Source organism: Grus americana, chromosome 1, assembly GCF_028858705.1.
Source record: "Grus americana isolate bGruAme1 chromosome 1, bGruAme1.mat, whole genome shotgun sequence".
In the NCBI taxonomy this organism is placed as follows: Eukaryota; Metazoa; Chordata; class Aves; order Gruiformes; family Gruidae; genus Grus; species Grus americana.
The window spans coordinates 151708796-151725503 of record NC_072852.1 but is presented as its reverse complement, the minus strand read 5'-3'; the positions used below and the strand labels follow the sequence as shown (position 1 = coordinate 151725503).

General features: G+C 47.0%; 1 protein-coding gene across 2 annotated transcripts in view; it reads right to left on the bottom strand.

The window, feature by feature from the left end:
- Positions 1-10578, bottom strand: part of SH3RF3 (SH3 domain containing ring finger 3) — a 259257-nt gene extending 248679 nt beyond the window's left edge. Inside the window, exon 1 of one of the 2 annotated variants that reach the window (XM_054846908.1) lies at positions 9643-10578. In XM_054846908.1, the coding sequence (XP_054702883.1) occupies positions 9643-10038 (396 nt within the window). In that variant the 5' untranslated portion in view covers positions 10039-10578. The remainder of the gene's footprint in view (positions 1-9642) is intronic. The other variant, XM_054846898.1, reaches the window with a different exon arrangement.
- Between the last annotated feature and the right edge of the window lie 6130 nt (positions 10579-16708).

Here is a 16708-nt window from a genome sequence, read left to right as displayed (position 1 = left end):
CCTCAAGGGACAGGCGGCTCGCAGAAGGCTGGTACCCATTCCCCCGCCTCCTCTCCAGCCGACTCCTGCCCCTCTTGCTGGACATCCCTCCTCCCTCACACAACAACCATATTTTCGGGGTGCAAGAGGAGGCTGCCTACGTGCACACCTATCATCCCTCAAGCAGGCATGCTCCGTCACCGGGGGGTCACAGCAGGCACATGTCCTGAGATGCAGCAGGACCAGCCACTGCGCCATGACACAGCATGACATCCGTGCCCATCGCACAGCGACAATACTGCATGATTTACTCAGTTGCATATGGGACAGGCTTTTCTGTCAAAAAACTATATGTTCAGGGACATATATATATATTACACACACACATATACATTTGTATGTGCATGTCTTATTTACAGATAAATAAATGTTAACTGAAATCAATCAAAACACAATCAATCAAAACAAAATCTTCCTTCTACTTTACTGGGTTCAAATAATTAAAAATTCATACATTATTACTATCATTGGAAATGAAAACGTATTGATTTGCTTATAGGGATGACAATATAGCAAACCTGATACAAGCTGCAATAAAAGCATTTCAAAACATGTAAGAAGGCAGCCAGTAAAAAGGCAGCTTGTAAAAAACTGTTTCAAAGTTAAATTAGAAATTTAAAAAATAAGTTCATAAAATCGTATCTCTTTATAGTAACTCACAGAGGAGTTTTTGATTGGAATTAGCCTGAAATTAATCTGCAAATAAACACATTCAATAATATTTACTGAAACGATCATTTAGTAAAGTAAATACGATAGTGCCTGTATTTGGCTGACCTGGCTGTCCCTCGGAAGGCAATCAGGCAGCAGCACACCAAACACAGCAGTGTCTTTTTCTTTTTGGATAGGACCGTAATATCTGTACCCACAGCCCATCCCAACGGCACAATCAGCATTTTAGATCTCTCTTTCCCTCTACCCATCTTGCACCTAAACCCACTTTAATGATACATCAACTGCAGCAATTAATGAACCTTTGTCCAGAAGGGGAAAGACTTTAACAGCTTAATGAGACAGTAATACATATTAAAATCAATATTATTCAGATGATGTGTCTATTCTAGGCCTCCCTCTGAAAATAACTGAGACTGTAGGAGAAATGATCATTAGCATTTTGATAACGATCTTGCCAGCCTTCGGTTAAATATTTTCTCTTCAAACTAAAACTGGGATTTGTTATCTCATGCAAGCAGACCATTCTAAAATTAGCAATGGCCAATTCATAGTGGTTTGGATCAGATCTTTAAAAAACTTGGAAAAAAAAGTTAATGCTAACTTGCCTGAATAATGAGACTCTCATGCCTGTTGCTGTAACAGCAGAAAGACACTCTAAGCGTCGATCCATAAACACCATTTTTGTGCACAGAAAAGCACTCCTTAACCATATACAGCATTAGTTTCACTTGTCTGATAAATCATATTCCAGCTGACAGCCAACACGAGGGACAAATTCCTCATTAACACACACACTTAAGGTATCTTCAAAACGAAACGTGGTTGAATGCCACAGAGCAGGGAGGGGCTTTGCACCTTTGCCCCGTTGCCTTCGAGAGCAGACGAAAATTCCTCAGCATCCCTGAGTCAAGTTATGTCATGCGATCACCATGGCGAAAGAAAACAGTCCCATCTCTCTCTTTTTTTAATTAGCGAATCCCGCAGCCTTCCCTCTTCTGGCACCCAGCGCTGCAAACCAGACTGCTGAGCCTCCCGGTTTCCAAAACGGGGCAAGACAGAGACCTGCTGCAGAAACAGCGTTACAGTGTTCACGAGGACGTGTGTCCTTCAGAAACCTCTGCCATCGGGTCAACCGCACGCAAACAGACCGGTCGCACCAAAAATCCCGACCGCTCTGACGGGACAAGAAGCCAAGCTTCGGCAGGGGCCAACCCATGCTTTGAAAGTGCCAGAAACCAGTTGTGAGACAAACCCGACCGTGGTTTTCGCTATTTAACCCCTCGATAGCTGGCCTCCAGGTGCAGAGGGGTGAGCCTGGTGCCAGACACCAGGCCTTCCTAGTGACCCCCAGCAGAGGAGGGGTGCAGCCCCATCAGCGCCTTTTGGGCAGCTATTAGGCTGCCCATCGCCTGAATTCACAGGTGACCCCGGCTAAACAGCGACCAGCGCACAGCAAGTTCTGTGGAGCCGATGGAAGTTATGCTTAAAAGACTGGGCAGAAAGTGCTCTTAATTCCAGATGTTTTACATTTTTCTCTCTACTTTTGAAAACAAAATGTCTTTTTAATACCAAAAGTAATATTCCCTCCTTCTGTCCTTCCCCTGAACTGAGAGGCATCTCATGTGCACGTATCGTTAAATTAACGTTTGTTCTTTTTAACTGAATAAAACCGTTCAAATTACATGCAAGGACAATTAGATGAAATTATTGGGCACATGCTGCAGGGGTTTTTTTAAAGCTATTTAAACAACTTTAAAGGTTTTTCAGCAATGCTCTAGCAACATAAGCAAAACTTCCCGCAAAGAGGAGGTAACGAGTTTAACATTACTCTGGTAACGGAGCCAAGCAAATAAAACTAGCACATCGGCAACCCCCTCGCCGCCCCGAACTGTCAGGAAAAGGCACGGCTCAAGCTGTCAGAGGAATCTGAACTGGCAGAAGAAAGAGGATCTGGGGCTGGTGAATGGGGAGAACCTGTTCCCAGCCCCATCTGCACAAGGCACCAGGAAGAAATTTTTCTAATTTTTTTCACTCTCCTTTTTTGTTTGGTTGTTGTGTGTGTGGTGGTGGGGTTCCACTTTTTCTTCAGCATAATAGTCAGGCCAGTAACTTTCCAACCAAAGTACCAGTCTGCTCCACGCAAGAGGTTTCTGTAATCAGGAGCAGTTTGGCTTGGTGCAAGACTAGGGATAAATAGGTAGCTTTCAGCTGGCACTGCTTCTCCCTGTTGCTCCCTCCCCAGCTGCAGAAGCACAGCTGCTGTGGGAGCTGGGGCAAGGCCAAGGTCATGCAGCTTTCTCAAATCCCGTAGTTTATCTTTGTCCAGGCTCTCATGTCCTATTAGAACTAATTTTGGGTTCTTCCCATGACAGCTTACCCCAGAATGGGAAAACCTGTTGTAAAATATCAGATTTTAACAAGACCGCATTGAAAACGCTTGCAAAAATTCAGCTCGATATGTGATGAGTGAGTGCTGGAAAGCTGAAACCGCATGCATCCCAAACAGTTTTGGTCCATGGAAGTCACCAAGTCCCCGAAAACTGAATGAATCCAGTGCAGTAGAGGTCAGCAAATACAATGTTGCAATGCTTAAAGATATTAATCAGAGTGAAATATTAGTTATAACCGGCCTTCTGAAGCTTAAGGAAAGGCTTCTAAGAAAGAGTGATCTACAACTTCAAAAGGAAGTGGCATCCCATAGCTCCGGAATTATGTTTTTCCCTGAGAGAGGGAATTAGGGTTTTTATCTGAAATGTAAGCAGTGCTTCTTAGCAGAGACAGCATGAAATGTTGAACAGAATAGTGAAATTAGAGGGGACATTCTAAATACAACAGTGCAAAACTCAAGAAGGACCCAGACAGACTTTTCAAGTTAAAACTGCAATGGGATCATTAACCTAAAATTACGAGACAGCGAACAAAAATAACTCTAGATTGTAAGAAAAGACCTCCCCAGAGCATAAAATCCTCCGTGGCATAAATAAAATATTGCCGTAGCATTTTATGTAGCATCTTATTGACCGCATGGACGCAGCTTTGTCTGGAAAGAGCGCGCGTAGCCTCCCCCTGACCTGCAAGTACAGGCACACGGCATTAACAGCCAGCGCCTTCAGCCGCTCCGACCTGTTGGGCACCCGGCCAGCACCAGGAGTCTGCCTGAACATGAACTGATAAGATTAGAAACAAGGAATACAGTGTACTGTTACAGCCCATACACGGACCTCGTAGCTGCATCCCTGCACCCACGTTCCCCGCAAACGAAGTGCAGCATCTCTGCCGAAAGCCCATTCGACAGCAGAAAATAACTGTGTAGCCTCAGCGTATACAATCGGCGTTTTTCAATCTCCCCAAATCCCAGCCTCTCTAGTAATAACTCTGCGTTTGTAGGGCAGCTTCCCTCTGAAAATTGCGAAGCCTGGGAGGGTAGATGAGTGCTACTGGGGCAGGTTTTCAGCTGGGAAATGTAAAGCTCAGAAAGTTCATGCATCTCACCGGAGGTCAATGGCCACATCCCACACAGGACCACACTCTCCATGCCTTTTCAGCCTTAAAACCAGAACGGTGCTGTCTCCCCAAATAGCAGGGGTTTGGGGGAGGTGGTCAAAAATTGCCAGAATTAAAATGTGCACAGGATCTCAGGGCTAAGAGTCTTGAAAGTCTATCCATTTTCTCTTTGAGGAACCAGCTACCAAACACTGTCATACGCTCTGCATTACCGGCATTCGTCATGAATCATTCAGAGGGATGACGTGCAGGGATTAAACTCAGCATTCACATCTGACAGCAAGAGGAGTCCCACAGAGGCATACCACGGTGACACAAACCAACAGGGACAGTCTGGGGCTGGTGGCACAAAGTCCTCTCCATGGCCCCACAACTCTTCTAGGTGTGACTGAGGCGCTCCTGGCCATCCCAATCCAGACTGTCAACACTGGCACCCTATGGTCACATCAGACCCATCCTGCGTTCTTCTAGCTTGTAAGTAAAACTTAACAGCATCATCCAAAGATGGGTAAAAATACTGAATTTTTGGAAAACATAATGGACATGACACCTGCAAATGGTGGCTTTTCCGAAAAGCGTGAGAACTCAATGAATGATGAATTTATCTGACTCAGCCCTTCAGCATTCCCCTCTCCCGTACTCACTCACTTCTATGAGGACATCTTTAATTGTTGGGATTTTAAATACTGTTGGCTATATTTTTCACAATACCCTTTAGTATGATTGTTCATCTCTCGCATTGAAACACATTTTTTAGCCATCTGTCAGACAAAAAAAAAATCCTCAAGAGCAGAGACTTTGACACGTGGAGTATCAGTCCTATTTGGATGGCTTTATGACAAAGTTCAGGCACTGGCCAGCCAAACTACAGTATCAGAAGCAGATAAATCAGAAAGAAAGAACAAAAGTAAGATAAACCCATGGGCCTATGCATACTGGGCACTGCTGACAAGAACGGCACTCCTAACTGTGCACATTAAAAAGCCAAGTTGAAGAGTCTCCTCTGCCCAAGACAAAGTGTGTCCCCTACACAACCCACTGCTGTTTGTGACAGATATAAATGCGTACAGAAGCCAGGCTCCATCCGCTTCCTCTTGCGTAACCCAGGATGGGATCTTCACCTGATAGACAATGTATCCAAGAAGGAAACGTGGGTGTGGAAAATTACCCCAAGGTCTACTCCATGTTCAATCCACTGTAACCAGTGTAGGATGAGGCAGGACTCTCATAAAAATTAATGACTCAATGTCTTTTTTTTGAGAATTTCTACAAACAGAGCAACTGAAAAGCCTAGATAGCAAATTAGCGCTGCTCCCTCTGCTTGCAAAACTCCTGTGAAGCCAAGGGTAGTACCCTTTCCCCTGGGCTAGCAAATGGCAGCCTGCCACCTAAAACTGTGGAATAGCTCTTCAAAGCTGATACATGGGAGACGCATCCAGCGCAACACAGGGGAGTGCAGCCCATCCGTCACTTCACTCAAGCACACCGACACATCATTTTCCTTATGCGCACATCTTACTCTCTACCGTTACGTATACCCCAGTCTGGTAACGCACTGCACGCCTATCCATCACTTCGGCCATGTTCTCTCTTCTGGGAAAACCGAGACACATGTTTTGTTTTTCTAGGTTGTTTCTTTTTCATGCAAATGTTGTTCTCAGTTTGTATTGCAAGCAAACAAGCAATAAACCCCGCACCTGGAGTGGGAGACGCTTGGTTTGGGAGGAAATTATTAAACTTGCATATACTTAGCTGGCTATCAGATCTTGAGAACTCCTGAAAAAGATCTAAGTGATAAACTGCAATAATTGTTAAAAAAACCCACCCAAAACCCAAACCCCACACTCAGTAAAGGCAGCAGATTTACCATAATGCCTCTACAATCTAAGGGAGCCATTTACTTTGACAGAACCTGAATTCCCCGAGTGATTCTACAGTGGTAATGGAAACAGAGGAGCCAATAAATTATAACCTTGTGTGTAATGTGCCTACCATTATAAACCACTCTTAGGCTCCTGCTTTATTCCCTGCGGGGGCCACTCTAACAGTTGCTGGATTTCCTTTCTCTCACTCTTCCAGTGTGCTCTTTCAGCAGTTGGACCCTTTTGTGATGCCTAACACCATACCCTGCATTTACATAGCATCTTTAATGGGAACATCCCAAAATATACTATACCATTTAGAAACAGACAGTTGGTTTTTTACAGGCTGACATAGAGGCATTAGGAGACTAACTGGCTTACCAAAGGTCAAATACCACTATATATCAATTGCATCCCAAATATTTTTCAAGCATATATTAGTAGGTAAACACCACTTCCAGATCACTCATGCTGAAGATGTATACCACGTATTTTAAAACACCTGCAGTATTTTGGAAGTGTTTCTGACGAATGGTCTTGGACAACTTTAGGAGTAGCCCCAGAGCCAGTTCATCCCCAGCCCAGCCCCTCTCACGCTGGGTTTCAGCACTCTGGATAGACCAAGTCTGGGATAAACTGTGGGAAAAGAAGGACCAAAGATAAGATAAAGAAATACAAAACCCCCAGAGTTTTGCCAAAGTGATAAACAACGTTTGTTGATTTTAGAAAATACTATCTAGGCAAAGACAACTTCCCCAAAGTAAAAAGTGTAGAAACGAAACACAGGTACAATAGCAACATGGAAGCTGACCCTGCTCTGTCTTCTAAGGTTAATTAAAACTCTAAGAGAAACAGATCCCTGGTGTGATTCTAACATATCGGTCCGAGGATCTGGGCAAGACTGAAGTGTAATAGAACTGACCTTGGCTCTCTGCCATTACATTTCACAATTAGCATTTTCCTTCCTAACCAAAAAAGCCCATAATGGTATGTCCCATTTTATACACCGCATTACCTAAAATGAAAGGTATTAATTAGTAAAATCGTGTAATTTGCATTTAAGCCCCAGGCAGCAAATCTACAGCAATTTCTGAAATTAAAAAAAAAAAGTATATATCATAAAGAATCACTTCAGCTCTCTCAAAGGGAGCAAAGCTGTCAAAGACCAATGTAAGACCGAGAGGGATGCAATTCTGCTCTTCGGTATCAGTCTCAAAAAGCCTAATTCTAGGCTGGTTTGTACCATCTATTGTTTAGTACAGAGAGAGGTGCTGTACTCTTGTCTCCAGGATAGCTCAGCAATCAGCTGTATCAGCAGCTCCAAGGAGGATTATTCTCCCCTGCTGCTTTTTTTAAAAGCAGATTAGTTCAGACTTTCTTTCACAAGGTAATGAACCTTGTAAGGATCAAGCACATTGCGTTGATTTCCAGGATGAAATTGTGCGGTCAGTCAAAAGGCCAAGCAAACACTTTCACAGACCCACTGTGCCCCAGCGGACCCACTGCCCCAGAATCATCCATTAGCCCCAGCAAGGGGAAAAAAATTGCAGTTGTTAACTATAAAAGCCAAAATGTTATTTTTAGGCCACATGTAACTTTGCTTTCTATGAAATTCAGATGGGTAACAACCCACACAGAAGCAGACAACAGAACTGAAGATGCTCGCTGAAGTCCTATTCAATCAAAGTCAGAAAACGATAGAACGCGATGTGGTTTTATTTATGATATGTTATCTGCAATAATGGCTAGGGAAGTAACATCTTAAAAATCTGCCAGTTTATGGTATAATAATGAAAATTCAACTTCTCTAAACATTTCCATTAAGATATAAAATTACTCTCAAGTAACTTTCCCCATCAAGCATTTCCTTACATGCACACCCCCCTGTAACATCCTAGCTTGACTAGGATTTAAGGATATGACAACCAGAGATTGTCTTCTTGCTGGATGGTCACAAAAGCTTGGTCAGGGTGCAAGAGCCTGCCTCCACAACACAAACCCTGCAGGTGCAATAAGCCTTCCATGCAGACCCTACCTCCTGTAAGAGACTACTATCTGGGCATCAAACCAGACCAGGAGGATACCGTATTTTAACTGCTTAATGAATTCAAACTTCCCTTTTTGTAATGCTGAAACTCAACATGACAGGAGTTGTCTGCTATGACAAAGCTGCAACCCTAAGTTTAGTTGAAAAACAAATGAGCAAAAAAGCAGAGGGCAGAATCCCACCGCCTTTTTTTCTTCTCTAAATTTGACAAATCATTATTAAATACCTGAAGATCACTGTGGTCTACAGCTCAGTAATAAAGGATCTACTCTTACAGAAATATTGCCAAGCATATTTCACTTCAAACTCCAAAATTGAATTTTATGGAACAATGTATGGCATTTGCCATCATTTCCTGTAGGCAAAACTTCAAAACATCGGTACAGGTCTATTCATTTTTCTCAGGGAAAAAAAAAAAAAAAGGAAATGAATTAATTGAAACATTTACTATAGCGATACGACTTCACAAGGAATCTCTGCATTGACCTTTCCAAATCAAAAGCCTGTACACTAAACTACAGCTCAAGCAGATTTCATGAAAGATCAAAGACAATTAAATATATCCATTATATATATGACATTAGAAATAAGATGAGGTTCACAGTCTTCAGAGAGTCTCCATTCCACAGTCTCCTGAAGAGGTACTACAGTAAATTTTACCATATCGAATTATATAAAAACACAGAACTCTGGGAAGAATTGATCTTGTCCCCTCTGAGTCAATGAAACCCTCGCCATTGATTTTAAAGGGAGCAAGATCGGGCACTCGATTGCAGTTTTAAAATAAATAAATGCATATGTTGCAGTGCTCTCCTTCAATAAATCACACACCTTATACATAAAAATGGAATTACGTTCCCTTGGGAGGGGAAACTTCAGCTTCAAACCCCACTCAATTCCGGCTGTCAGAAGGACTCTGCGCGGCCGTAACCGCACACGCCGTGCCCCGGGAGCGGAGGGGAAAACTCGGGGGTGAGATGAAAGCGCCGGGGACCGGCCCGGCCGAGTATTTCTAGCGACTTATCCCCGCAGGCAGCACGAGAACGGGAGCCAGCTCCTGCCTGCACCTGACAGACACCTGGTAGAGGCCGACACGACGAATAAAAGCGCTTTCGAGGCACTCTGTGGTTCTTAACTCCGGGAGCCACGTCTAGCTTTGCTACACCGGTGGCTGTCCCAGGGCCCCGTCGGTGCGGCAGCTGCCGGAGAGCCGGTACGAGCCCCCGCGGGGAGGTCCCGGGACGGCCCCGGCCCCTCTCGCCGCCCGGGGCCGCCCGGAGTGTTTTGAGGACATCCCCAGGCCGAGCCTCCCCTCGCTTCCACCTTTACATCGTGGGGGCAACCGCCGGCCGCAAGCGCGGAGAGAGGCCGACGCCGCGGTGCCCTGCGGGGAGACAGCCTCCGCCGCCCCGCGGGACGTCCCGCCCGCAAACCGGGACCGCCCGGCACCCCGCGGGGACGCGCACACGCCCGGCCGCGCTCCCCCGGCCCGCCCGCCCCCGGCCCGGCACCCACCTTTCCCAGCAGGGCGCTGCGGCTGGCGGCCGCCAGCTCCCGCAGGCTGGCGGCGGCCGAGGCGGCGGCGGCGGCGACGGCGCTGGGGGCGGCGGCGGGCTGGGGGTACGCGGGGGCCGCGGCGCTGGGGCTGCCGCTGGCGCCCCCGGCGGCGCGGGGCCGCTGTCGGATGCCGTCCAGGAGGCGGACGAGGAGGATGTTGGCGGGCAGCTCGTCCACACCGCAGCCCACCAGGATGCGGCACTCGGGGCAGCGCAGCTCGTGGCGGGAGCTGACGATGCTCTCCAGGCAGCGGCGGCAGAAGGTGTGCTGGCACGGCAGCACCTTGGCCGTGGTGTCCAGCCGCTCCAGGCACACGGAGCACTCCAGCAGGTCCAGCAGCGACGACTCGTCCATCGCCGCCGCCGCCGCCGGCTCCCGCTCCGCCGCCGCTCCGCCGCCGCTCCGCCGCCCCCTCGCCTCCGCCTCCGCCCCCGCCCCGCCGCCGCCGCCTCCGCCTCCCCTCCGCCGGGCAGCGCAGGGCCCCGACGCCCCTAGGGCCGCCGCGGCCGGCGGCGGCGGGGGGGGGCCGACGGCGGCACGGCGGGGGCCATCGGGGCGGCGGGGGTGCGCGGGGAGGCGGCGGCGGGGCTGCCCCCGGCGGCGGGCCGCGGCGACCTCGGGGGCTGCCTGGGCGGCGCTGCCCACCGCCGTGCGGCGCAGCGGCGATGCCAGCGGCGTGGAGCGGAGCGGTGCGGTGCGGGAGGAGGGCACCTGCCTGCCCGCGCCTCCTCCCGCCGCCCGGCGCGACTCGGCTCGGCACGGCGCTGCTCAGCAGCTGCGGCGGGGCCCGGCGCGGCCCGGCGAGCCGCCCGCCGCGCTTCCGCGCGGGGCGGGGAGCGACGGGGAGCCCCGGGGGGGCGCCCGCGGCACGGCGGCCGCCCCGCGGGCGGTCCCCTCCCGCCCCCGCCGCCTCGCCGCCGCTCCATGGCTCCCTGTAACCCGACCCAGCAGGGCTCGCCGCCCGCCTTCCTCTGCCGCCGCTCCCTCCTCCTCCTCCTGGCGGAGGCTGCCGGACGGGCCGTGCGGCCGCACGCTGCCGGGGGCAGGCGGAGGAGACCCCCTCGGGGAAGCCGAGGACACCCGGGCGGGGGCGCGAGGGAGCCCCTACAACCCGGGCCGGGCCGGGCGCCCCGAGAGGAGCGGGGGTCGCGGTGGCGGCCGGCCAGGAAGGGGTCCGTGGGCACAAACTGCCCCTGGGGGCACACACCGCCTGCCCCGCGGGCCGGGAGCGGGGCCGGGGTCCGCACCGCCGTCCGGCCCTGCCATCCCTGGCGGCGCGGCGCCCCCTGGTGGGCGCGACGGGGCGCAGCGCAGGGCCCAGGTGCCTCGCCCGCCCCCTCGCCCCGGGTGCTTCAGCGCGTCCCCGAATAATAGTACTTTAATCCTTATTGAAAGGGGAGAATAAGAGCGAGCGTCGCGCCTCTTGTCCCCGCCGGGTGTCATGAGCTCCAGCCCGCTGCCCGCCCCGGTGCGGTCTGGTCTCCACCCGGTACCCGCGTCCCGGATGCAGCAGCAGGACTGTGCCCCTGTGAACTGGTGTTCACGCACAGCTGGAAGGGGCGAGACCCTGGCATTTTGGAGTTACGGATCCAGATTGTATACTAAACACAGGAGATTTTGAAAAATAAGATGCAGCCACTTGCACATGTGGAATATGAACAGAGCTTCCCCTTAGAGAAGCTGCAGGAGAAGCCCCATTCTTCAGATAAATATTTCTTTCAAAAAATCCCTTTTGGCTAATGTTTGACTATCAGTATGATTAAAGACCCTGCTTAAGCCAGAAGCTACTATTGAAACACCTCGTAATTTTGCCAAAGAGAATCTTCATTTGTGGTTCAATCGCTAACCCAAGCTTTTTTCTGTACCTGTGCCTGTGGCGTAACAGAGCACTTTTGGATTTGGGGAGTGCAATTTGAGTCCTCCAACTCCTCTCTGAAGTCACACCTTTTAAATTGACTTTTTGTGAGAGTTGCATCAGGCAGGCTGCACTAAATCTTTCTGCCAGGTTTATGACTGTACAGTTAACTTCTGATGTATATAGCAAGATGACCCTGTTGTGATAAGGGTAATCTAGACACTGGATTGTAAAACTTACTAAATTTCAGTGTGCAAAAAGCCATGAATCTCTTGCTGCTCTTGTGTTACTCCAGAAGAGAAAGAGTAAGTGTGAAGGTGAAGAAAAGCTCCTGATACAGAGCTCAGATCATTATTTGTTGCTGACTAATGTCCAGTAATCTAACCTATGTCCTTGCAGAAAGAAATTCAAACTCAACAGTTTCAAACTATAAATAATACTGATGCCTGGAGAAGTGTGAAATACAGTATCAAGGACTTGGGCTTTCTCTGGAGTGAAACTGTTAATATAAGGAAAAGGAGTAATGGAGAACTTTTAAGGATAAAAGGCATTGCTATAGCAAGGAGAGGGAAATACTGGAAAATCTGTAATGAAATGCACAATCGTTTCAGCACCTCAGATACCTTCCTTCAAAGGTGAAAACTTAAATATCACTGTCAAAACATATAAGCCAAAAGCGCTCTGTTACACACCAGTGTAAATCCAGAGTACCTCCAGTGACTAGAAGGGCTCTTTTCATCCATCCTTCCTTCTGGTTGCTCCAGGACCTGCAGCCAAACCAACCTGTCACCAGGTCTCCCAGAGTTGCCCAAATCAGGAAAAGCACTGGAGAACCAGCATCCAAAGATGATGAGAGGGTCCGTCCCTTGACACTGGGACAGCTTTAAAAAGGTGCAGATGTGCCGACCATTTATTATTCAATAGAAGAAATTGCTGACACACTTAAAATGAGAGTCTGTTGTAATCCACCTGTAAAGCACCCTCTTTAACACAACCTGGTTGCCATCAAGAAGTAGAAGCTAAAATTGAAGCAAAGCTACAGCAGACCCCTCGAGGGGGAGGAGGTAAGGGAGCTCTCAAACGACCACGAAGGAACGGCAGACATGAGGGAGGATGGAGGAAGTGGGAAACCTGAGAAGGCTAGGGAGAAGGGAAAGTGAGAAGAAAAAGAGGTGAGGAAAAAGGAAGGGAGGAAAGGATTAAAAGAGGGAAAGATTTATACAGAAATTACACAAGGGACGAGAGATAAGTAAAAGCACACTTCTACGAAAAGGAGGGAGAGACTTGTGAGTTGGGCTCCAACTAGAAAAAACACCTCCTGAGTGTTTGAATAGCCTTTGATGTCAAAGAAGCATTTTCATGCCTAAAAGTTTAGGGTGCGTTTGTGTGCTTCTCTGTGCATGGGCCTGAAGGAGAGTTAGGCCAGGCCTGAAGGAAATGAAAGGGAAAAAAAAAATCATCACACATACTTTCTCTTCTTGCCAAAGACACCGAGGGAAATACTACATTAAATATTAAGAAGTTAAATACTCAGATTGTTAAATTTGGAAATAGGAAAATGATTAAATGCTCAGAAGCCTGAGATAAAACACATAGAAAGGAATGGAAAGAGATACAGCAGATGTAACAGGTTTTAGTTTACTTTAAAGAATCTTAAAGTGGATTTTATTAATTTCCCTGTCTCAGCTGCCAAAACATCTAGCTTCAGATTATAACTGTAAAGTGATTATTTGTGGACTAATTAAGTAATGTGATTAACACGGTTCTTAAGCAGAGGTGCTGTTTTACACACAAGGATGGAGCTGCACATTTTGCTGCACGTCCCTTGGTAAGTGTGTTTGAGGAGACAGCTGATAAGCAACTCCTGTTTCAGGCTGTGGAAGCGGCTTCACGGCTTTCACCCATGGTGGATGAAACAAATCCTTCTTGATGTGTTAACTTTGAAGAGTACCTGGAAACAAAAAGAGACTCAAAAAGGCAAAATACTGTTGCAGGAGAGTGGAGTGATATTGAAGAATTCCAAGACTTCATTTGTAGCTGTCCTTAATTATAATGATTGAGATATTGCTTAGCATCTCAATTAAACATAAAAAAAGCCTGTTCTGCTTCCCTGGTTCTTTTCCCTGCATGATCTTTCTTGCTATTCAGTTCAGAGCAGGAGAGACTGACAGGTTTTGCTGTCTGTGGCTGTATCTATGTTGGTTTCAAAGGCATTTTCTGGGGACAGTACGTGGACGTTACACCTTCAGCTTTGCCTTCATATGCATGCTGCTCTTGAAAATGTGTAGCTCGTTTCCAGTCTTCTACCAAATGGGATTCGATTGCATAGAAATTATTCTCAATCTTTGCTTGTACGCTTGCTCTGCTTGTAAGGGTCTACAGCACAATAACTATTCAGTTTGCACAGCTAGAGAACATTTGCCTACTAAATAACGAGTAGCTCTTATTTGTATGATTCTTTCCAAACCTGTAAAGCATTAGAAGAATGGCAGGCATTATTATTTTAGAATGAGTCAATGTAATTAAGCTTGCAGTGGAATGCACAGCAGTCCATTTTTACTATTGCATCTTCTCTATATGTTTAAATGATCATTCCATTATGCTTACATTATTTGCTTTATTTACATTTAGATTCAAAAAAATTAAGGCATTCTTGGACTTCTGAAGTGAATTATATTAATACTAAGCAGAGGGAAGGAGGGGCACTTGTCAGCTTTGTCTTTTTTCCCTTTTGTTGGACCTAAACAATCTGGTATAGCTGGCAAAAAATACCAAACCGATTTCAGACCATGGTAATTCTTCTGCAAAACAGATGTTTAACAACGGAATCTTCTGTCTGCTCCTTTGACTGGAGATGAGATTTTTGATTGAGATCTGTCTGTCTACACATACAACCCCCTCCATTGTAGAAGCCTAGCAATAGCTCTGCAGAAAGGCTTTTCTTACACATGGAGAGAGTAACCTCTCTGTGGCCTGTCAAAAGGCAGATTGTACAGAATCAGTGACTGAAAATCCTTATGGAAGCTACAGCAGGACCATTGCCCCCAAAGTACATTGGCTGTTACAACACCTGTCCTGGCAACGCATGCGTGACAGCCTACTCTTGCATCAAAGTCTGGAGAGTGTATCTGAGATCCCCCTTATAAGACAGTCATAGGAAATCCATTCAGTTGGACTCTGGATTTTTTTCAATGCCAACCTAAAAGACTAGTTAAGGAGGACATATTCCTTAAATTTCTCTTGCCGGTATTTTAACACTGAAAAGAAAATCTTTGCTTACTTTGTATTTAACCACAATATCGAAATCAGGAAAGAAAGGAGGACATCCAAATACCTCTGCTATCTCTTTACATGCACGCTGGTCATGTCGGCCACAGGTCAGAAAGATGCGTTTAACAGGGCAGTGGAATGGCCGCAGATGTTCAGGCAGGCTCTGCAGCTGCCCTGCCTTATCTTCCCCAACAGCCCTGGCCGGCTGTTCTGTTCCCTCCCTTGCACCTTGCCTACAGAGTCAGTGTGTCATCATGAAACTCATCCAGACAAAAAATAACCCTGAAAAAACACCCAAAAAGCAAAGAATTTTGACCACAAAAATGATAGACAAATGTTAAAACTCTATACATTAGGAAAATGACTGCATTATATTGTGGTTTTGTTTCAATAAACTTGTGAATTAAAGTGACACTTCCTCTGAGAATACATGGTGCCCATTGCCAGTCTCAGTACGGCAGCCTATCAAACCACTGCAGTTTTTTGACAAGTTTTATCACATTCCTTGTAGTTTGGATTGGTTAAAGATGTGGATGAAGGCGAGCCAGGCGTTGTCTGTTGTGCAGCTCTCACTACACATCTAGCCCTCCTGGCAAGGCACTGCCCTTCCAGCGTGATTATACAACATTCCTTTTGCATGGCTTTCAAGATGGGCTTTTATAAAATTAAAACTTCAGCTTTTACTATAACCTGGGGTTTTTTGAAAGGGCTGAAAAACAGCTTCAAACATTTATGAGACTACCTTCTTTGCTGTAAATTTGGCATAAATGATGCAAGGAGCTTTTAATCTTGGTGGAAATGAGCTTGATGGCATCAAAGGCTGAAGGGGAATATTATTCTAATCCTGAGGAATTTTTTCATGTCACGACTATAGTGACACCCATTAGGTGTCCTCTCTAGGAGCCAGTTACAGTTCCGTAGAATGATAAAAAATACACTCTAATTTTTTTCTCTTCTTCATAGATCATAAATTTGATTAAATTGTCTTCACTACACAGATTTTGCTTAAAAATTGAACGGAAGATACTTCTGTTAGTGATTAATTCATTTACCCCATTTATCAAAACACATTTTCCAGTTCGTTGATTTCTTCCCACTAATTCACATGTAAAATTAACAGCATCTTTGAGGATATCTGACAAAGTCTCTTCTTGTGGTACTTCCCTGAGACGAGACTGCGGATACAGGGCAGCAACGGGGAGAGCACACTGCAGCTGGCAAAGCTGCACGGTTGCAGTAAGGCCACCCCGCTAGCAGAGGCCCAGGTACGGCATCGTAGTTGTTCCTCCGTTATGATTTTCTTGTCACAACTGAGGGAAGACAAACTCTTTCATCACTGTCCCAGTGCTAACGAAATGCCCGTCCAATTGTTTTGGAGAAATCCGTTGCAGGGAAGAAGAGATTGCTGTGGTTAATTGATATATTTCTAATTGCAAGGTTTTTAAGAGTATAAAATTAGCTGTTCGATCTTCTTGTGTTGCAGTTGTTTTTAAAGGTCCAGTTGCCAGAAAACTTGACGTCACCTTACACTTGACTTCTGAATTTCTCAGATTTGCACACCCTCATAGAGACTGGACGGTGTTCAGTTGGGGATGCTTCCAGTTTTAGTCAGGTTACTCAATTACTCAACTTACAGCAGCCATCCAAGAAAACTGATTTGCCCGAAGCCCTGTTTTTTCCAGATGCCCACCTTGCACATATCTGCCCAGTACTGTACAGGCACGGCAGTTGTGCTCACGTCCCTGGGGCAGCGGCGGTGCCCAGGTGGCCAGTTCTTACCTCCGCAAGGGAAATCTCCAGGACTCCCCTCCCTAGCAGGGCCTGAACCATCACATTATCAGTGTTTTCCTCAAATGTTAACCAGCACACCCAGCCAGCAGAAATTACTTCTGTACTGTA